The sequence below is a fragment of the Amphiprion ocellaris genome, chromosome 15, assembly GCF_022539595.1.
Source record: "Amphiprion ocellaris isolate individual 3 ecotype Okinawa chromosome 15, ASM2253959v1, whole genome shotgun sequence".
NCBI lineage: Eukaryota > Metazoa > Chordata > Actinopteri > Pomacentridae > Amphiprion > Amphiprion ocellaris.
Window position 1 is genome coordinate 18,831,703 of NC_072780.1, and position 22,398 is coordinate 18,854,100.

The 22,398-nt window shown below is 40.2% G+C and overlaps 2 protein-coding genes across 2 annotated transcripts; one reads left to right on the top strand and one right to left on the bottom strand.

Moving 5' to 3' along the window:
- The first annotated feature begins 862 nt into the window (after positions 1 to 862).
- On the top strand, positions 863 to 8,525 carry nudc (nudC nuclear distribution protein). Its single transcript, XM_023267790.3, has 9 exons — positions 863 to 1,058; positions 1,722 to 1,799; positions 1,919 to 2,128; positions 2,782 to 2,856; positions 2,959 to 3,072; positions 4,207 to 4,401; positions 4,498 to 4,581; positions 4,711 to 4,829; positions 8,223 to 8,525. The coding sequence occupies exons 1-9, from the start codon at positions 984 to 986 to the stop codon at positions 8,272 to 8,274; spliced, it is 1,002 nt and encodes a 333-aa protein (XP_023123558.1). The 5' UTR covers positions 863 to 983; the 3' UTR covers positions 8,275 to 8,525.
- A 9,855-nt stretch (positions 8,526 to 18,380) lies between these two features.
- Positions 18,381 to 21,755, bottom strand: tbxta (T-box transcription factor Ta). The gene is made up of 8 exons (XM_023267791.3): positions 21,499 to 21,755; positions 20,906 to 21,170; positions 20,381 to 20,515; positions 20,216 to 20,277; positions 20,070 to 20,131; positions 19,709 to 19,882; positions 19,488 to 19,611; positions 18,381 to 19,298 (listed from the first exon to the last, which is right to left on the bottom strand). Exons 1-8 carry the CDS (start codon positions 21,681 to 21,683, stop codon positions 19,040 to 19,042), a joined length of 1,266 nt encoding a protein of 421 aa, XP_023123559.1. The 5' UTR covers positions 21,684 to 21,755; the 3' UTR covers positions 18,381 to 19,039.
- Between the last annotated feature and the right edge of the window lie 643 nt (positions 21,756 to 22,398).

Consider the following 22,398-nt stretch of genomic DNA (forward strand, 5'->3'; position numbering starts at 1 on the left):
AATTAGCTTTCATTTTTGGCCTCTTCCTTGGTGCATTTTCTAAGTACCAGTCTCTGCAATCGAGTTGTCAAAAATAATGTGGGATATACAAAATACTGAAAAGATGACAGATTTGAATCTCAATAATGTCGTGTTGCACTGAGGCTCTGCTGCGAGGCTGGTATTTTTACTATAGTAAATATAAACTATTGGTTTCTAATTATACACAAGACAAAACACCCTGCCCTATGAAGAAGTGATGCAATTATTAAGAGGAGATATATTATTTTACATTTAAGTGATATTGTACTCACTTCATTTGTAGATTATCAATTCTATACAAAAATTAATTTCAGTAATTTAAACTGCAGTGTGGATGTACAGTGGGTGAGCGATTACATAATTTCTAATATATACCAGTAATCTATTTTTCACCATATAAAATACTATATGGCTGATTTGAAATTCTTGCCCTCATAATTCCAATTGTGACTCAATTTATAATTAAATTGATAATTGCTACTATATTACATAATAATTCAGTGTAAAGTGATAAAATCAAGGGCAATTTCTTTACATACATTAAATAGGCAGAACTGTTCTAATAACATAATATAGTACTGTACCTTGGATTAGGCAAAACACTTGCTGGAAATGTAAGGAGGATATTTTTATATTGTTGTACAGTTAATGTAAGCCGCAATTTATGTAAATAAGTGAAAATATATTTGACAAAATGGACATGAGTTTTAATTTTTCTCGAGAATATTCTCCTTCTCGACAGGCCCACAAGTCCCTGTTTGAGCCAATGCTCTTACTTTATTGGCTGTTGCAGCTGTCATTTAGAATCTCGTGCTCCAATTGGTGCAAACAAGACGAAGGTGGGGTTTGTTTCCAGGAAGTGTTCAGCGTGACTCTCCTGGCCTAACGTTTTTGCAAATTTAACTTTTGGACTGCCGTTTGCGCCGCTGCCACTTTATTAAATCGTTTAATCTTCCTCCAGTATGGGTGACGATGAAGAAAAGTATGATGGGATGTTGCTTGTTATGGCGCAACAACACGAAGGAGGAGTCCAAGAGGTAAATCAGTGTGGTAACGTGCTAAAGCTACCGTGCTAATATTGAAGCTAACATGGTTTTCCTGTTAGCTTACAGGCGCTCCTCGCCTGTCAGTATTCGTTTACATGAAAACGAATGGTTTCAACTATTAAACATGTTCCAGCGAATGTTGTGGTTGCTATTGAACAGCTCTCTTGCTAGCATGGACCGTAATATAATGGCTGTAATCAGCGAGGTGCACACGTGACGAAAAAGGCTGCAGGAAATATCCTGAATATCTAATATTAGTACTTCTTGAAGTCATTTATTAGATGGCCCACGTTCCTGGAAGAAGAAGTTAGAAATAACTGTTCTACTTTTAAACATTTTAATATAAGACTGATGCTAGTTTCTGAATTTAGATGGCTGAAATGTCTTGATAAATTAGTATTTCTCTTCCACACGCTTTGCTAGCAATAAAGGAACAGTTTGCTCTTCCATATTTATACAGGAATTTGCAGGGGATTGAATTACAATATACAATCTGTTAGTGTCCAAAACCAAGCAGGACAAACACCTCCAACATCTTCCACCAAAGCAGCATATTTACATTACCACCTTCTCAACACAACTAATGCACATTCTGAAGACATTATCTGTAGTGTCGCTTGTCTGACTTATTCTAACCTATTTTTCTTTCAACAGTTAGTAAACACATTTTTCAGCTTCCTTCGACGCAAAACCGATTTCTTCACCGGTGCAGATGCAGGTGCTGCAGAGAAGGTGAGCAGTGTTATTCTATCTGCACTCTGTGTGACATTCGAGACTATATTGTCTATCAGCCATTCTATTGAGTGGCAGAGACACACCACCACCTAATTCTGGCCACCTGTTTCTTTCAGCTGGTCAACGATGCCTTTGCTCACCACAGTAAGCTTGCACTGAAGGCCCACAAAGAGAAGCAGACAAAACAGGAGAAGGAAAAGAAAGAGAAAGCCGAAAGAGCTGCCAAACTTGCAGAGGAAGAGAGGAAAAAGAAAAAGGACGATGGTCCCAGAATTCAGGAACTGACTGACGAGGAAGCGGAGAAGCTTCAGTCTGAGCTTGACAAGGTGAAATTTTGATGCTTTCATGTTCTGTCACAAAGAAATCACTGCCACTTTAACCCTCGTGTCGTCCTGTGGGTCAAAATTGACCTGTTTTAAAGTTTGAAAATGTGGGAAAAAAATATATATATTTTCACATTGAAACTTCTGATGTCCACATTTTCAACATTTTTGGGAAATCTTTGAACATTTTTTGGTGGGAAAAAAACAAATGTTTAAAATGTTACTTAAGAACACTGACCAAAAAAACCAACCAAAATCCAGCGAATTTCGCTGGATTTTGGTTGGGGTTTTTTTGTGAATGTTCTTAAAGAAAATATTAGAAATTTTACTGATAAATATGGAATCTCTTTAGATATTTTTGGAATTTTTTTTTTGGAAGACTTTTGCTCATTTTTTGAAAATATTTACAAATATTTACAAGAATTTTCTTGCAAAATTTGATGGATTTATTTTATTTTATTTTATACTTTTAAGGGAAACTTTTTAGGAATTACTGGAATTTTCTTCCTGAAAGTTTTGCAAATTTTCAGAAATTTGGGGAATTTTTTTGCTGAATTTTTTTTTCAGGCAAGGAAACAATATTTTTTGGTGCCTGTAAATGAGGACAGGAGGGTTAATGAGTGACACTTTATTTCTTTTTGTGCTTTATATGATAGAAGAAGAAAGAAGAGGAGGACTCAAAAAAGACATCTGACAAAGCAGAAAAAGAGAAGACAGAAAAAGAGAAGGGGGTGAGTGAACAGTCAGTAAAATATTGATTATACAGTTTGGCATTGATGAGCAATAAAATGCGATTCTGTTGACTTTTGTCTCTTAATTTCCATTTTCTTCAGTCTGACTCTGAAGGAGAGGAGGACGAGAAGGACAAAGACAAACTGAAGCCTAATTCAGGAAATGGAGCCGACCTGCCCACCTACAAGTGGACACAGACCCTGTCTGAAGTTGACGTGAGTTATTTTTTTCCCTTTACTTCAGTATCATGCTTGACTTCTGAGTCATCAACTAATCTTCACTAATCAACTGAGAGTATGTGTTTTTGATCATTTCACCTTTTCTATCCTGAATGTGTTTGTGTAACAGCAGCCTTAGTCTTGTTCTGACCCAGTAGACGACTGCCCCTGCAACTCTTTCAGTTCCTCAATGTCCATTTTTAATGATGTATTTTTAGAATTTCATATTTACAGTCAGATGTTTTGTACTACATGTGGAATATCAATACTATATTTTCTGCTATAGTATCTGTTTAGGGTGCAGTTCACTGAACTCTCCCTTTTTCTCTACAGGGATTATGTGTCTCCTTGTGGAGCATCTAACTCACTGGAGCTATAGAGTCCAAATCAGTTGGTCCAGTCCATCAGTATGCTCAAATTGTTATTGCTCGGACAGTCTCCAGTGTGACTTTCTTAAGGAGCAAAGTGTTACATTGACAACTTTCCAGCCTGTCCACAATAATGGACATTTAACTCACAAGATTAGAAAGTACAGGAAGTTACTTTAACGTCCTGTTAAGATGTTATCTCCTCCTGAGTACAAAGGGATGGCAACTGTCTTATCTCAGACCACCTTCCAGCCATTTTCAAAAAATCTGAAACAGCGTTTTTACAGTCATCCCTGCCACTTCTGAACTGTGTCCTGAAGTAGGTTGCAGCTTGTTAACTGCTACTTCCTCAACTGCTGTAATTGATGGCCACAGTTTACAGAAAGACATCCTGCTTTGTCAGGGCAGTTTGCATCTGATGCATTTAGGTGAAACTATCAAAGCATTCCATCAAACTACTTTCTTATTGTAATTATGAAATCTCTATTGCCAGTATGAGAGTTTTAAGGCCCAGTCCTGCTACATTGTCACTTACTGTTCTCTTGCCATTGAGCATGTCTGTCCATAAATAAACCACATCAACAAAAGAAGAGTTGTAGGAATGGTTGGTTGCATCCTATATCAGCTGACAGTAGCTACAGTGTGTTGAGCTTCATAAAGTTGCTTAGCATTAACACCAGGTGGTTACATGTTATGAACCTTTTGATGCCTCGGAACTAAACAGAATCTCATATGTATTACCCATTTTAAAATCCACCCACAGCTGGCAGTGCCTTTCGATGTGAAGTTCCGCATTAAGGGGAGAGATGTCATTGTGGACATCCAGCGGCGCTCCATCAAGGTCGGCCTGAAGGGACACCCTCCTGTCATCGAAGGCCAGCTCTACAACGAGGTGAAGGTAGAAGAGAGCTCCTGGCTCATCGACGATGGCAAGGTGGTCACTGTCCACTTTGAAAAGGTAAGAAAGTGTGTAGTTGTGTAGATCACAGGAGACTTAATCCATCTCTTCGCTGCTCCAGCTGTCATTGCATCAAATCCTCTTCTTTGATTTCAGATTAATAAAATGGAGTGGTGGAGCCGGATTGTTACCACAGATCCAGAAATTAACACCAAGAAAATCTGTCCTGAGAACTCAAAGGTAAACGACAAACTGTCCCTCCTCTGCATTTACAGTAACAATGTGTTATAAAAGTGACAAGAAGATTAGTGACTAGTGTTCCTCTGTCTTCCTACCCCGTCATCACTGTGTGGACTTTCTGCTGAGCAGCTGTCAGACCTGGATGGTGAAACACGTGGCATGGTGGAGAAGATGATGTACGACCAAAGGCAGAAATCCATGGGCCTGCCCACATCCGAAGAGCAGAAGAAACAAGACATTCTTAAAAAGTAAGTTTTCAGTGTTGCCTCTCAGCCAAATGATACGCCTGTCCAGTTAACCTCACTTTTAGTTGTTATGAAACTATAAAGATTTTTTGTTCAGTGTCACCTGATGTCTGGTAGTTTACAGATTGACTCTCTAAAGCAAGTGTTGACTACATAGTCAGTTTAACACCTTCATGGTCCATAAAGATTTTATAAGAACAGGGAATCTGAAAGCTGTCTGTCTAGCTTGTCTGCCTGTCTGACCTTCAGTGCCTTTTATTTCTGCTCAAGGCCAGACTCAGCCACTGTAACTACAGTTGGAAAAGATAACATGGTGTAGTTGTGCACAGACAGACACAGTGACCTGGTTTAAAAGAGACACATTACACATAAACCTGACCATAAATTACTGATTTTTACCTGAAAGAAACCAATTTCTTCAAATTTTCATTCAGGTTCAATCTTGGTTGCAGTTACTTTGGTAAAATAGATTCAGTTTGTCTGAAGACTGAAAGTGGGTATGAAAAGCTACAAATTAGAAAATGAAAACAAATCTGTCCATGTGGAGTTTAAAACAACAAATAAGCTTACTAAAACCTGCAGCTGCTTCTAATCTCAGCTGCAGGTTCGCTGCTCAAGGCTACGTTAGAAACTAACATCATAACACACCTGAATGTCAGATCCTGCTGTGTGCAGTTCATTTACATTGTGGATGAAAAAAAGGTTTACTTAATAAAGATTTAATCTCTGGTTGTTCTGAAGCAGTTTAGGTCCACTTTGCCCATTATAAGACAGGAATGATACATCAGTGTAGTGCTCAGTGAACGATGCTCCACTGTAGAGAGCTGAGAGTTGTCTGACATTAAAGCATTCGACTGATGAAAATATTCAGTCCTGGGGGGTTTTTTGTTTCTTTTTTGTTTCTTTTTTTCAAATATATAGTGCCAGTTTGCAACACAAGTCATCTCAGGGCTCTTGACAAAGTAAGATATAAACTTTAAAATATTGTGTTCTAAAGAGAAACTCAACAAATCCAAACGATTCCCTCTGAGCAGCCCTCAGGCAACAGAGGGAGAAAAAAAAACTCCTTTTAACAAGAGGAAACCTCCAGCAGAACCAGGCTCAGGGAGGGCAGCCATCTGCCTCAAGCGATTGGAGTGAGGGTGAAGGGGAGGGAGGATAGGATGGCAGAGAGAAACAACAGTGAGAATGCATGAGATAACAAGAAACACTGTTGAAATAGGTGAGGACTGTAACTGCAGATCAGAAATATGCAGCTCCACAGCCAGAGATGCCTTCAGAGGACAAAACACAAACTATGAAAGAGAGAAGACACAGTAATTGACTTGTAACCATGGCAAATAAATGTATGGAGAGTGGAGGAGAGAAAAATGGAGGGTGTTCAGTGTGTCATTAGAAGTCCCGAGGCGTGAAACGATTCCTCGGGTTATTCGAGTAATTCGATTACTAAAATTCTTTGAGGCCAAATTCTCTGAATCGAGGCTTCATTCAATCCAATACATGCTAGACCCCAGGTCACTAAGTAGTCCGGACACAGATTTCATCCTATATGGACCCGAACCAATAATCAGTAAATCATAAGGGGATTTTAGATTTGACGGGACGCTTCTATTTGAACCAGTGCAGCTTTTCTAGTGTTGACGGAGGACTGAACTAGGGAGGGAGTTTAACATAGTCAGACTTGCTTTTGTGGGTCGACTCGACAGAAACTAAAACCTTAGTCAGAGCTAACAGGTATGAAGGTGGTTTTCAAACTCATCACACAAACAGGAGCATTTAACGCATCATTTGACTCGTTTTCCACATAAAATTAACTGATCGGTAACAGGTTGTTTTAATGGAGAACAATGAGGAAAGTAAAAATTTATGACTCTTAAAAGCTTCTACTGGAAATTATGTAAGACAGGAATGCTGGTAGAAAACTGTTGAACGTGCGTATTGTATTTAATTTACCGATCAACGCAGCTGATTTTTTCTAACAGACATCTGCACAATAAAACTGTCAAACTTCATATATTCAAACATGATATTGTATTGAAGTACATGTAGGTCTGGCACTGTCTCATAATGAAGGAAATCACATATTTGTGGCCAAATCACAGTGAAACTAAGGTTTCTAATTGAATATTCTCTCTAATAAATACTAATAAACTTATCAGCAGCAGTTTAAACAGACCAGATATAAAACCTGTGATTTCTGCATCACCAACTAAATACATGTGGGGTTCCCATGGCTATAATTTTAGTTTTAGTTGAATAACCCTGTACTATACTGTATATGTACGATACACCGTAGATGTCCACCAATGTTCTGCCAGGACAGTTATTTCTGTTGCACAGCGTCTCACTTCCTGTTGCCATCATGTCAGATCACTAAAATTAGTCTATCGTTCTGTCGTCTGCGATGGTTAAAAGTGTTTGAAAGCCAATATTTATGGTGTAGTATAATGAACTGGCCAGCTCAGGAGTAAAAACTTGCAGTATACTTTGTTTACACAGACGGCCACAAAGTTAAGTCCCAGTTATAGTAAATGGACTGTAACATAAAAGCACACGTGTTGCTTTAATGTGCATATAACAGACTGATTTCCTTCTACCTGTCACATCACTTTAATACTTAAAAATACAGAGTTGTATTAAAATGGTGTGTGTACATGCAGAAGTATTTGTTAACACAATAATTACGTAGAAGATGTCATCCAGCTCTGACTGTTGTTTAAGGTACAATATTCTCCTCCCCCCTCCTTGTGTGTCTTATCATTGCTGGTAGTAAATGACCCGTCTTCCTCCTCTGCTGTTCCCAGTTGAGTCCAGAGGAGTCGTGTCTGCCGTCTGTCGAAGCCCATTTCCTCTTTAAGCTTGTTAAAGCTGCCTCCAAGGACCTTGTTTAGTTTTATAAGGGTTAAACAATACTACCGTGGTGACCGTTGTGGAGATAATTGGTCTCAGAGTTTCTTTACTGACGCTAAGTTCACGTCGTGTCTGTCCAATCAAACGTGCTATGCGACAGTGGCATCTCAGAGGGATCGTACGTTTTCACTGTTCGTACATTTAAAAGAATTCACTCATTGACCAGATGGAGGTGCTGTAACTAAAGGTAAAACCCAAAGGTCTTCCTTTGACAATCCAGAAATATACTAGCCAGAGAAAAGCTGTCAGATGTTACATAAGACATAAACTACTGATACAACTGATACATTTTATGTAATTTTGAAAATTCCAATCTAAATGAAATGATAAAATACTCAAAGTACAGTCAAGATTTCTTCAGTGATGTGGAGTTTGACAACAAATACATTGTTTCAGTTGTGATGTCAAAAAAAAGGCTGACTGCTTCTTGTTTGGGTGGCAAAATGTCGACCTTCCTTTTGTTTTTGACACTTTCTGTATCTGCAGGTTCATGGCTCAGCACCCAGAGATGGATTTCTCTAAAGCCAAATTCAGCTGAGACTTTCTGTCGTCTGCAGCTTCACCTGTAGAATCTGCATCATCTGAACCACATGAGAGCTGACGTCAGGCACCAGCCAACTCCCCCTTCATCTCTTTACCATTCTTTTGGCTTCATGTCTTAAGAATCTTGTTTTTGTTTTGTTGAGACAAAGTTTGATAAATGTAACACCTGCATTCTCCCTTTGCATGTGGTTTCCATATTTAAAGATGTGTCTGGACTTTTTTTTAATAAAGAAATCTAAAAGTTTATATATTCGGTGCTGTGAATCTGTTGGGAAAAGACTGAGTAGAAAGCCTTTGTCTGCAGTTTTTGTTGGCAACTTTTCAGAGTTCATTGCCAAGACTTGTCCTGATAGAGCCTCTGTGGATGATGCTTAAGTTATGTTTTCCTGTAAAACATGTTTGGCCATTGAAGCAGTCCAATATTGTAAAGGTATCTGCTGGTATATGGAAAAGCAAACAGACAGAATTTTCATTTTTATCCACAAGAGAGCAGTGTTTTCCTTAAAGTTCAGCGGGAGCCTTTGGAAGGCTGAGTGTTCTTTTGAGTAGTTTATGCCCATTGAGCAGTAATCCTATACAGTTTCAAGTGTCAATCACTTTAAGTAGTTCGCTTAAGAGCCAACTTCAGTAAAAACAAAAATGAAGTTTAACAGCAGCTCTTGAGTGACAAGTAATCAAGTAAATAGGAAGGGTGTAATCAATCAGATGCAACATTTTTAACATTTATCTGCCCCATGGTTCATTGCTTTTAGAATAAAACACCCTATTCTTCTGGAACATGCATGTATGAATTCATTTTTTAAAAGTTTACTCTGTGTGAAAGCAAATAATGTAAAGTAACAATATAGCAATATGATTCTACTTTGTATTAAGTAGAATGATTTAAAGACATCTTTAAAAGACTCACTCAGACCTGATCGATCTAATGACCTGTTTTATGCTCTTACAGATCCTGAAGATGATTAAGAACATTTGAAGCAAAATGTGAAACCAAACATTGGGTCTGACAGCAGTGACACATTTAAAAGCAGTAACACTGGATTAAATGGATACATCTGTTCCTATGATTTCCTCCTGCAAAGACAGACGATTTGAATCCAGGCATTAATGGCAAACTCTGCCACCAATAATAAAACTGAATACAGGGAGGTAGTTTCATTACTAAATGTAAACACATTAAATAGCAATTGTTGACCATAAATAGCACCAAAAGCTAAAATCTTAAGGATTATAGCTTTAAATACAGAGCTAAAAGACATTTGATGAATAGTTTTAACATTGTACTCATTGCAGAACTCAGAAAATTTCAAATTAGATGCTGCAGAATCATGTTTTGTTCCTCCATGTGAAAATCTAGCACCTTCATTGCCCACAATGCATTGCAGTCTAAGGGTGTGTTCCAGTATCCCTACTACTACACTGTCATTCAAAAATTTGGGGTCACTCAGACAATTTCATGTTTTCCATGAAAACTCACACTTTTATTCATGTGCTAACATAATTGCACAAGGGTTTTCTAATCATCAGTGAGCCTTTCAACACCATTAGCTAACACAATGTAGCATTAGAACACAGGAGTGATGGTTGCTGGAAATGTTCCTCTGTACCCCTATGGAGATACTACATTAAAAATCAGATGTTTCCAGCTAGAATAGTCATTTACCACATAAACAATGTCTGGACTGTATTTCTGATTAATTTAATGTTATCTTCATTGAAAAAAAATGCTTTTCTTTCAACAATAAGGACATTTCTGTGACCCCAATATATAGTGCATACTATACAGTATGCCAGACAGTTGTTCCTAATACATAATATTTAACATACAGCATGCCTGAAATACCAGAATGTTCTATTTGATGCAGGGCAGCATATGTTTATCAAAGCTCAAGGTGAAATATTATGAGGAAGTAAAATGTCCTAATTGTATGCATCCTGCCTGCGATAGTATGTACTTTGTAAGAGCAGTTGTCTGTATCGAAAGGAAAAGGGGAAAAGCATATGATTTGTGGTGCAGGGTTATATTTAGGTACTTTGTGGAGGCCTGCAACAGAGATGATCTTTTTATTCTGGTAATGTTGATGCCTCAATGACTCTAACTCAAGCAACATGACTTGAATTTATCACTTGACTTACTTCCATCTGTAGACACAAAGGGCCTTAACTTTAAAACGTGTAATATTGGTGGATTCACCAAGACATGTAAGTAGAGCGAAGGTGTTTTATTGTTATCTTTCATCAACAACTGACAGACTAGCCAGAAAGAGTGATCATTCAGACACATTAACATACAGCAGTTTACTCTCCTGTGTACTTGCTGACATGTCGCCTGCACCCTGAGGATAATCAGCACGCCGCTACCAATGACTGAAAGACACAGTTTCTCACTCAGACCACAGTGGATATCATGCACCGCTGCTAAATGTTACTTCACCGAGGACCAGTTTGCTTACAAGTCTTTGCAGCCTGTGCGACTGTCCACAGCTGACTGGACTGTGCCTGTCAGGATGGTGAGAGGCTGTCACCATCACTGAGGCGACCGGAGGAAACATACATTAGCTTATGTTGGCCAGCAGCTCTTCGTAATGTGTGAAATTGCTCGTGTAGTTCAAAAAAGCTCCTCAGACAGCTGCCTCATTGGACAATGTTTTTTTTTTTTTTTTGCAAAGATTGACCTGCCATGTTTGAGCAAATTACAAGGCACTGAGCTTTTATTTATTCTGTCGTGGGCACTGAACCAGATGTTACAGTAGCGATCACATAATAATCAGCCATGATGACATTTTAAATCAGCAGTTTCCAACCTTTTTAACTGGAGCCTGCTGATACCACCATTGCTATCACATGACAATGTGGACCCCAAACAAGAGCAGGTCAAACAAGACATCAGTTTTGTGGGCCTGAAGAGGTAAAAGTATTCAGTAAATTTACAATTTTTTATTTTTTTTTTAATTATCAAAATTTTTGGTATCAAATAGATCTTTTTTGTCTTATGGAAATGTTTTGTTAATAAACTGCAGATTACATTACATTACAATCCTGCTTACAGAAAGTAATGAAAGTAATGCAAAAACAGACTCACTGTAACATTGCTAATGATTTGTCCACTATTTCAATATTCACTCTCATTTTAGCTTTGTTCTAGACTGCAGTGACAGGATCATAGGCTTATTATTGTGTGCAGGGACTACAGGCCCATGTGGTCTGATCCAATAGAAGAGCAATTATAGCACAAACTGCTGAAAAACTTAATGCTGCTATGATTGAAAGGTGTCCGAACACACAGTGTAACTCAGTTTGCTGTGTATGAGACTGTTTAGCAACAAACCAGACAAAATGGGCATGTTGTTCACCCAAAGCTGCTACAATGGGTGAGTGTCAGGACTGGATAATGGAGCATGAGAAGAAGGTGGCCTGGTCTGATGAAACATGTATCATTTACCTGACGAAGAGATGGCAGCAGGATGTAAGCTGAAGGAGGCAACATGATGCTCTGGGCGAGTTCTGCTGGGAAACCTTGGGTCCTACATTCACATGGATGTTGCTTGCTTTGACATGTGGCATTCTCCTAAATAACTTTGCTCATTTTTCGGGGTACTTCGGCTTCCTCCCACAGTCCAAAAACATGCTGAGGTTAATAGGTGATACTAAATTGTCCGTAGGTGTGAATGTGACTGTGATTGTTTGCCTCTATGTGTAGCCCTGTGATAAACTGGTGACATGTCCAGGGTGTCTCCTGCCTTCACTCTAAGTCAGCTGGGATAGACTCCAGCTGCCCTGCCACCCTAGTGAGGATTAAGCAGTGCATAGATGATGGATGGATGGATGGATCTCATAATTGCCTGTTTCCAGTTGAACAATATAAGCTTGTACAATACACAGGTCTTAAAGTCTTTGTTTGCAGTGTACCTCAGAGTTCAGGATCTTTTAATTCACACTTAAACCATACTAATGAAGTAAAGGCTCCAAAATGGTTTTCTTTAGAGGAATATGCTAGATAATGCCGTAATAAATGCCAGAGTTGCCTCCTAATGTCATGGTAGTCGATTCACAAAAAAAAGAACATTGCTACTGGCCATTATTGTTTTTGTTCTTAAAAGTTTTTGTTGGTGCATTTAAGAATTCTCCAAGAATCTGTTGATCTGGTATCAGGATATTTTTCAGTAGTTCAGGTAACAGGGTGAACAGAGGCCCAGCCAGAGGCCTGATGGGATTGCGGTTGGGTGGGGCAGCAGTATGACTGTGCAGGGGTTGAGGGCACGGAGGAGGCACAGTCTGCTCAGCTGAGAGCAATGTCTCACCAAGGTACCAGAATTTCTTCATTAACGAAGACACACAGACATCAGAGGGACGGGGTTGGGGTTCTGGGGCGGGTGAGGTGGGCGGTCTGCAAACACACCTCCCCGTCACTGCGCTGACTCGCTGTTCCAGACTTGACGACTTGTTTTTTGGCCGCGGACCCTCGTAAATCAGCCACAAGGCCTTGCACGCCGTGACTCACCTCCATAATCATGGCGTTCGCGGAGGCCGCTTCGCCTTTCTCTCTGCTTCCGTAAGGCTGCTGGATTATTCCTGGAAGCGGTGGAGCGATACGTGAGGGGACGCCAGGACAAAGATGAGATGGGAGGCTGTTAGATTTAGATTTTCATGGTGCCACGTGACTTCAGCTCTTGACTGCATCCAATTCTGTCACTAAAACTGATTGAAATTGTAGTTTTGGGGTGTTTATCCTTCACAACTCCGCTGCTACGACTAAAACTACTAACTGCTGTCACCATTAGGCAACACTGACCCAACATCTGGATCTGTCCTCCACACCTGGGTGCTGGACACACTCTGTAAAGCGTATTTAGAACACACACTTGCAGGGGTGGAGAGGAGGCCGGTGTGCAAAGTCAAACTCCAATTGTCAATTAGTGAAAGCCAACAGAGGCTGCAGGCTGAGGTGTACAGAACAGATCAGCCATCTTGGAGGACAAAGGCTTCAGTCAGCTCGGGGTCCTCAGACCAACACACACACACACACACACACACACACACACACACACACACACACACACACACACAAACACACACCATAACAGAGAGGGCAGAGACGGCCCTGAGCTCAGTAGGACCTGTTTACCACCTCAGACTGAGCAAAGACCATCAGCAAACATCCTCCACACCAGGTCTGGACAACTGCTCATAAACACACACACACACTGAAGATGGAGACCAAGGGCTCAGTGACTTTTATTTTTGTGCCTTTTATTGTCTGCTAAAGTCAGCATCAACCTGAAATCCTATAAATAATAGCTAATGACAAACCCATGGGGGTTATTCTCACTGCACTCTGAAAAATAATGTTTGGGCTAAAAAAACAAAAAAATCCCCAGTTTGCAATCGTCTTTTTTTTAGTCTTGATGCCCTCTAATGACATTATGTTGTGGAATTAGTTTTTCCTCTACAATCATAGGTATTGTTAATTATCACTTATTTGATGATTGGTAGCATAAATGTAATTTTTAAAGTTGATTACTAAAAAAAGATTAGGTTATTCTGAATGGTGTTTACATGTTATTTATCTATTATGTAGTTGGCAAATTGAGATAATGGAGTTGCTACAATGTTAAGTAGGAAGGGGAGGGACTTGAAACCTCTAGATAAAAAAAAAATCTAACCAATTGCACTAAATTACCTCAACTTGAATTTATTTTCAAATTAAACAATGCACACAATATTAAGTTGATGCAATTACCAACATTAATGTCCCCCCAACCCATCACAATAATGTTTGCAACTTAAAAGGTTTATCTAAATAGTTCTACTAGTTGCAACCGTGGGTTTAATTATGTGGTTGTAACTGGTCCATTGAATTATTTTTAGAGAGCATATCTGGTATCGATCGGAGACACTCCACAGAGCTTTTTAGCTTCTTTAAGCTCATTGTTCTGGTTTTCTGACCGACAACGCTGCTGCAGTCAACCCCATTTTAAGTCCAAAACACATTTTACAAACCAGACGCAGTTAGAGACTGGCTAGTGAACATGTGAGAGTTCAGTGGTTAGAACCAAGGCCTCATGAAGCAAATGTTGTTTACAGGGTCTGCTATGAAATTGGAAATATGCCTCTAATCCTTCTTTAATTCAGAGATTATTGACAGAAAGTTGGAGGTGAAAAGTTATTAACTGCCTTGAGAAGGTTTTCCATCCAAATTTTGGCCAAATTTGTTGCAAAAATCAGCAAAACAAAATCCAGAACTGTTACAGGAATAGAAGGGCTTGTTTTACAATGCTTTCTAGATTCAAGAATTCAAGGTTCTTTATCATCATGCCAGCACATGTATTCACATGAGGTGGCATGAAATTAGTACTTGGGTCCCGGTTGTAAGCCAAATAAATAAAGAAAAATAAGGGAAATTACAAAGCAATATGAACAATATGCATAAGTGTTTACTAGTGGTAAACAGATTAAATACAAATCAACAATAAAAGAGGCACATAATTGCAAGAGCACGACAGTGAGTGTGATACAGGAATGCTGTTTTATGTGTTAAGCCTGCGTTATAGTTTCCATGTTTGCATACTCAAAGGTCCACTAGAGTACGACTGGAGTATATTTTATCATCTGTACAGAGCTTTGTCCATGTGCAATCCCAGAATTTGTCTTTGCCAACAGTCCCCACAGCCACATTTGTGGAACAATAATAATGATAACAACAACAACTGTGTCCAGGGTGGCCACAGTTGTTCATCAGCCTGTCACAGAATATAATCTAAATACTTTGAGGAAGGATACAGTTTCCTGTTTAATGCTCCACACAAATCTGATGTTTTAACAGAAGCTTCGGTAAATGTTGACGCTACATGAACATCAGTTATTTTCTAAGTGTGTTTCTATTGCACTTAGTTTCAAGTTGCTTTTTCACCAACTTTTCCACCTCAGCCATAAAAAGAGCATATTTTTCTGACATTTCTGTGTTTCCACAAAGTGCCATTTGCAAATGTGCTTAATAACAGATGGATGAAAATGCAACTATTGATTTAAGTAATGAAGCTTTGGTGTGAGTTAAATTCTGATCTGTCTTCATATGGAGTTTCCATTATTTTCCCATTAATTCTGCTCCAGCTCCATTCGTTTCTCTGTTTATTATTTGTCCTTTTTGGCCACCTTTTCAGTTGATTTGTTGAACTTGCTTTCAAACATTTATACACATACACATACTTTTTACACAGTAATACATTAACATCATTATTCAACTGAAGCTGTGTTTCTAGCCAAGTGAAGCATCAATACTCCCTCAGTTTTACCTCTTTTTTTGGTCTCTACCACCTCCCAAACACTTAACTCTGTTCACCAAATGTGTTAATGTGAAATGTATTGCAGTGTCTTTTTAGTTCAGAATCCTGTGACGCTGCTAAACTGCTTGTCTTTAGTGCACAGTGCCAATGTACTGATCTGACCATTCTCATGATCTCAAGTGTAACTGGTAAACAAAGACATCACTGTATTTCATTCGAGCTAACGGATAAATCCCTCAATTTGGAGCGGCAGTAAAGTTTAGTTTTGGGAGATGTCAGCGTTTCATGACAGGACCTTTGCTCCTCCGTGAGCCGCCTCGCCAGCTGCAGGTCACATTGCTGCTTCATTACTGTTTGCCTGTGGCCTCATGACCCTCCTGCCTTCATTTACACCTCGGTGAGGACCCACTCCATCACTGTTCAGGGGCCGGAACCTCTGTGGGCCTGACACACACACACACATCACGCCACTGACATCATGAGTGTGCAGCCAAGCCTCAGGTATGAGAACTGAATCAACCAAAGACCTGCATACTGAAGCAATTTTTGACTGTATTTTTTCTTGTTTAGTGGATGCTTGACTTGGACTACGGTTATAGATTATAGCTTTTATTGACTTTTGTTTTATTTTGACAATGCTTTAAATTTTACTCCACAATTGTTAGAATATTGATTTAAAGTTTGGGGTCACCCAGACAATTTCGTGTTTTTCATGAAAGCTCATACTTTTATTAACATAATTGCACAAGGATTTTCTAATCATTAATGAGCCTTTCAACACCATTAGCTAACACAATGTAGCATTAGAACACAGGAGTGATGGTTGCTGGAAATGTTCCTCTGTACCCCTATGGAGATATTCCATTAAAAATCAGCTGTTTCCAGCTAGAATAGTCATTGACCAATGTCTGGACTGGATTTCTGATTGATTTAATGTTATCTTTATTTGGAAAAAAAGCTTTTCTTTCAAAAATAAAGACATTTCTAAGTGACCCCAAGCTTTTGAACGGTAGTGTATAAAGATGTAATTTTCCATTAAAATGAGTACTATTCAATGTTTTAAAATATACTAGGTTTATATGTATAGATTTTCTTAAAAAAATATTATTATTGTTTAAAAATGGGGCTGTATAAGCTATGAACTTGAATTAGGAAAGCTCAAAAGTGTGAAAACCTTCTCTCCTTTATGAACAAAAGTCTGTTCATTTTATGACATATTTTAAAACATATATTTTACCCTAAAAATCCTTTCATCATCTAACTTATTCACATCTTTTTAGCTCTATTGATAATAATAAATTGTATGAATTTGCACCATAAACAATGTTACTCCGCCAAGGAATGCTGTGGAGTTATGTGACAATCGACATACGTTTGTCTGTCCATCTGTTATTCCATCTGTGCGCAACGTTGCTCAAAAATACAAAAATATGTTGTGTTATTGTTCTGCCAAGGAACGCAGCGGAGTTGTGTGATGATTGTTTTTCTGTCTGTCTGTCTGCCTGTGTGCAACATTACTCAAAAACAGACTAACAGATTTGGATGAAATTTTCAGGGAAGGTCAGAAATGACACAAGGACCAGCTGATTAGATTTTGGCAGTGATGCGGATTATAGTCTGGATCCATGGATTTGTTGAAGATATCTGTGTCACTGAGATAGCCGCATGACATCACTGTAACTGTGACAACAAGTGAACACTACGTCAGCTGCCTGCTGACGATCACATGATTGTGATCCTACTACAAATCGATCACTGTGGACTTATCCGTCGAAAATCATACAAGGAACAATTGATTCGAATGTGGGGGTGTTTCTGAGTCCCATCAATTCCCGCCACATATTTAGGTCATGCCGATTCTGTATCCGTACATAACGTACACATGCAGAACACACGTCCGTGCTCAGCGCAAAGTCATTTTGTTTGTGGGTACATCTATATTAAATGCCCATATTCTATGTTGCCATGATTTCTGATCGTCAATAACTAATAAACAAATGCTTCATTTCTAAAAAAAAAAAAATGCTCCGTTTCTGACAATGCCATATGGGGGAATGAACAACCTTGGCGGAGTACTGCGCTCTCTGAGGGCTTTTCTTGTTCTCATTATTACAAGATGGTTCAAGCTATGTTGTGCAAATAAATCTCTGTAAAGTGAGTGGAGTTTGGTGTCTCTCGCTGTGTTCCTGCTAACTTTGCAGGTATAGTAGCGTCAATGTGCATATGTCAGTGTATTGAATTCAGTCCCAGGTGTTAGCATTTTGGGTTCATATTCTTTGACTTCCTCACACGCAGATCTGAACGTGTTAGCTGTACGTCGCACCACAACGCAGATTGTAACAAAAGGGTGCCAGTGATGGCAAAGATAGATGTCTTAAACTGGACACTTCTCTATCACATCGTCATTTCAGTCACATGTCAGAGAAACCGCATTCACTTAGCGTCGCTGTGCCGCTGCTGTTATTTAAAGAAAGCTCATATTGCAGGGGCAAAAGTTTGATGACTGTGGTTTGATGCGTGAAGGCAAAGTGAGACTTACACCTCGAGACTAAACCCATAGGCTTTAAAATGAGAACAGGAGTCTGCTGCATGACCCCTGAATGGTTTCCTATTAATTAAAACACAGTGGCCCCTGTTTGCCCTTTGACCCCACAGATCGCAGATTTTAGCATAAGTATAGATGATGTTTTATCTTTAATTTTGCTCATATTTATTACTTTGTGAAATTTAGTTTGATTTCAGACAAAAAACAAAAGAGAAACCATACATCTTACTGCTTCCAATCCAAAGTACTGAGTGAAAAACGGACAAAATGATATCTGAGAAAACAAAACATTTTTAATTTATTATTAAATGACATAAATAAAACTCACAGCGAGTTAAAATACAAATACATAGTTTATGTACACGCTTTTGTGCAGGGGCGTCTTCTTGTTCGACAAAACCCTGCCAGGATGCAGAAGGCACTTGTGTCTTTCAACGTGGAACATTTGTATTGCAATCAGAGAAAAACCACATTTATATTGATAACACAGAACGTTAATTTATTCTATATACACACATGTACACATATATGTTAGCAGAACCTTTTTTTTCTTATATAGTTAAGAATAAAAACAAAATGCCAATGATTGTTCAGTTGATGCTGGTTGTGTGGAGTCAAAAAGGTAATAAACATGTTAAAAAGGTGTAATAAGCATGTTGGGACTGACTAAGAGCAAAGAGTTCTCACTGTGCAGCTGTTCTACTGCTGCTTATCGTAGGGTGAAACTGAGACGGATTGTCTTTCAAGTTCTGTCTTTGCACATCAGCTTTGTTCAGTAGATCTTTGGAATGGATACGCTACGGCTTATCACAAACAGCCTTGCAGGTCTTGTGACTTTTCCACCTCTTCTCCAGGACCTGTGTTTCTGTCTTTATGCTGCTTCAGGTGTCTCCAGCCTCCAGAGACGACGGCCGGGCAGCAGAGTCAAAGCTTCAGTAGCTCTGAGCTACAGGCGCCCAGGTGGCGGTCAGCCTGGCGATGGAGCTCTCGAACTGGGCTTCCCCAACACCGACCTCGCTGAGGCTGGGGTCGTACATGGAGGAGGGTGAGGAGACGGGCAGCGAGGAGGTCAGTCCCGTGTAGGAAGAACCCCTCAGGAACTGGGAGGTCAGGCCTCCGGGTATGGAGCCGGAGGCCGAGCCTGAAGGGGTGAGGGTGGTGCCGGCTACTGACCAGAGGCTGGGGTACTGACTGTGGACGAGAGGGTTGGTTTGATTTAATATTTTGTTGGTAAAAATGTGGGGTCGCGCAGGATGACATCACAGATTATTGGGCTTTCTCAACCCGTAACATGTAACCAGCGATGCTCCAGTGACACTGAAGTACTTTTAAATTGCCTCTGACACAAAGATAAACGTGTTAAAAGGCTAAGAGGCTCACCTAGAGTTAGATGTGGAGTTGGTGGTGTGGGACAGAGTGCCCATGCCTGTGGAGTTGGGGATCTGGAGAGCAGACCAGCTGTCATGAGTCGGCAGAGTCCCTGAAGTGTTGTCCATGTAGTTGTCTGAAAACGAGGTACAAATTAATGCCGGTTCTAGTTTTTATTCATATGCATTTTTAACACCAATACTGTAATAGATGGGGTCTGAGGAGGGTCTCACTTGAGCTGGAGGTGCGGTGGGGGTAGTGGCTGGGATATGGAGCTGCTCTGTGGCTCCTCAGGCTGGAGTAGCGCTCGCAGTAGGAGCCAGAGGAGTGTCCGGCTGTGCTGCTGAACTGAGGGGGGCTGCTGCTGGGGCAGATGGGACTCTGGCCGGGGAGGAACCAACCTCCAACTGCAGAGAGCAGATGAGCCATTCAGTCACACATCAGAGTACAAATAGTTAAGATTAATAAGCATTTGACTTGATTAGAACAGCTGAGCACATCCTAAACATACAGTACGATTCGGACGTCCAGTAGAGACACCCGTGCTGTCTACTTTTATAGATTTTAAACCTAAAGAAGACACATGAAACTCACGTTGAGAGTAGCCAGACTGCTGATTGTCTGCGCTGTGATCAGGGACTTCTTTGTGGTCGCTCCTGAAATCAAAAACAACATTAGCTACTCTGCTTCTCACATACGAACTTAGCAGCTTGAGGATAAGTTGAAGTTTCAGTCTGTACCTCTCTTTAGCGTCCAGAAAGGCTTTAGCAAAGGGATTGTGCTTGATCTTCAAGGCAGTGATCTGTAGGAGATATACAGCTATTAGCATTTCATTTGATATTTAAAAGACATCACGGCTGACGAGGTTTCTCAGTGAGGAAGTTGGTGATCGTTGTACAAATGACCTCTTCATTCTGGTAGGCGGTGACAGCGATGAACTGCGTTTCAGGGAAAGACTGGCTGCTGATCATCTTCTGGATGCCTCCAACCTTCACGATGTGTATCCGAGGCTCGTATTTGTGCAGAGAATTCAGCATGATCTGTGGAAACATTGAAGGTAATGTCACCATTAGTTCATTTTTTTTATGAGTCTTGGGTTTTTCTGATATCAAGCTCAGTAAAAGTGGCATAAATCCAGTGACGCCAGGAAAAAAATCACAGGATTCCTTGAATAGATTGTCTTTCTCTAGAGATAAATGAGCCACATTTTTTAGTTATGTGTCCAATTCTGACAAATCTGAACAATTTAAGTGAGAAATATGAGTAGCTGTTGACTGAAAAACTTAATGTGTTTGCTTCTCTGTTACATCAAACACTTAAGGACTAATTTACAAAAGTGATGTATCATAAATTTAATATTTTTAAAGATTTGCTTATCCCATAATTAATATTTCTTCGCGCAAAAATGGTGCGTATTAACGGTGCCTCACCTGTCCGCCGCCGTTCAGTTTATTGGAGAGTTTGACTTTGCTGAAGGAGACGGGCGCCTTCATCCAGTGCGCTCCGAAGTTGGGGGAGTCCGGGTGGATGTAGACGCAGCTGGGGCTTTGGGGTTCCGGTTTGCCACCGGGGACCCACTCCCCGTTCACGTATTTCCAGCGGTTGTTGTCCGCGGCAACGAAATCCAGCAGCACCGAATACATGGCGTTCGGGTCCAGGCCGGTGACGCTGGCCCTGAGAACTGGAAACATCCTCCTGGAAAACAAAGATGGAATTTGGAACAATTGGTTTGTGAGGGAATTCTGCTTTGTTTAAACACGTTGATCTCTTGCAGATTAATCACACAAGCAAGTTTCGTGCCATTTTTATAAACCTCCCGAGGCCTCCAAGGCCCGTGGGGAACTTTTGACAGAGAACTTGTGTATATGTGAGTCTCTTATGTAGGTTTGAAAACCAGTTTTTGAAATTAACAATCTTTTTACAAACGAACCTGAACTCCTAACTATGAAAAGCGTCGTGCGTAAAATGTGCCCGACCTGTGCGCCAGCAGCGGCCTCTCCACAGTCTGCTGCATTGAACCTACCTCCCCGTCTTTGTCACGATCATCTCGTTGGTTAACTCTTTAAACTTGTTCCATAAGTCTGCGTCATCCAGCGTCAGTTTAATATCCCTCTCGGACGCGTCTCCCTTCTCGCTGCCCTTCTGGAACTCGCTCTCCACGGCGCTCAGGAGATGCTCCAGGCGCTGGTCGGGGTTGGAAGAAGTCATATTTCCAAGCTGTGCTGATAGACCTAAATCCGAGACGTTATGCTGATGGGACTCCGAGACAGGCCCGATGGATACTGGTGTCTACACCCAGAGGCCTCCTCATTTAAGGGCCCCCAGGGACCTCATGGGGACGTGGGGCGTGGTTTGCGCGCACACACCTCGCCTCCTCTGTGACCAGCTTCTCCAAAGGCCGGCCCCACTCCAACCTGAGCCGCTCTCCAAAATTCTGCAAATGTTTAGAATTTATAAATTCAAATTTGACTTATAAGTAAGAATTTAAAAGAAAAACATCAGCTCTTTGAAATGTTTTAAAGTGTTCAAAGAATGACTTAACAAATGAAATTACAGCTTGGATGAAGTTTAGGATTTATAATTTGATACCTGGAAGGCTATGAGAGTGTTGAAGCTGATGCCATTCAAAGCTGCGTGAGCAAACAAAAGAAGGGAAGTGAGGAAAGAGAGCTGTGCCTTTGAACTCAGTTGTATATTTGCAAATAGTGCTAATCTTTTGTTGCCCCAAATCCACATGGCAGAGGACTTGTGTTTACTGACTAAGGGCCATTAGGGGAGACTGTGTTCCTGTTGTGCCAAAGTGTGGACGGCCCACAAGTGATGCCTGGATTTGCAAAATGGGCCTCCAGGGTTCCCTCTGATATTAAATATTTCAGCCAGGCAGAGGCTAATTCTGCTGTAACAGTCTCAGTCTGCTATAATT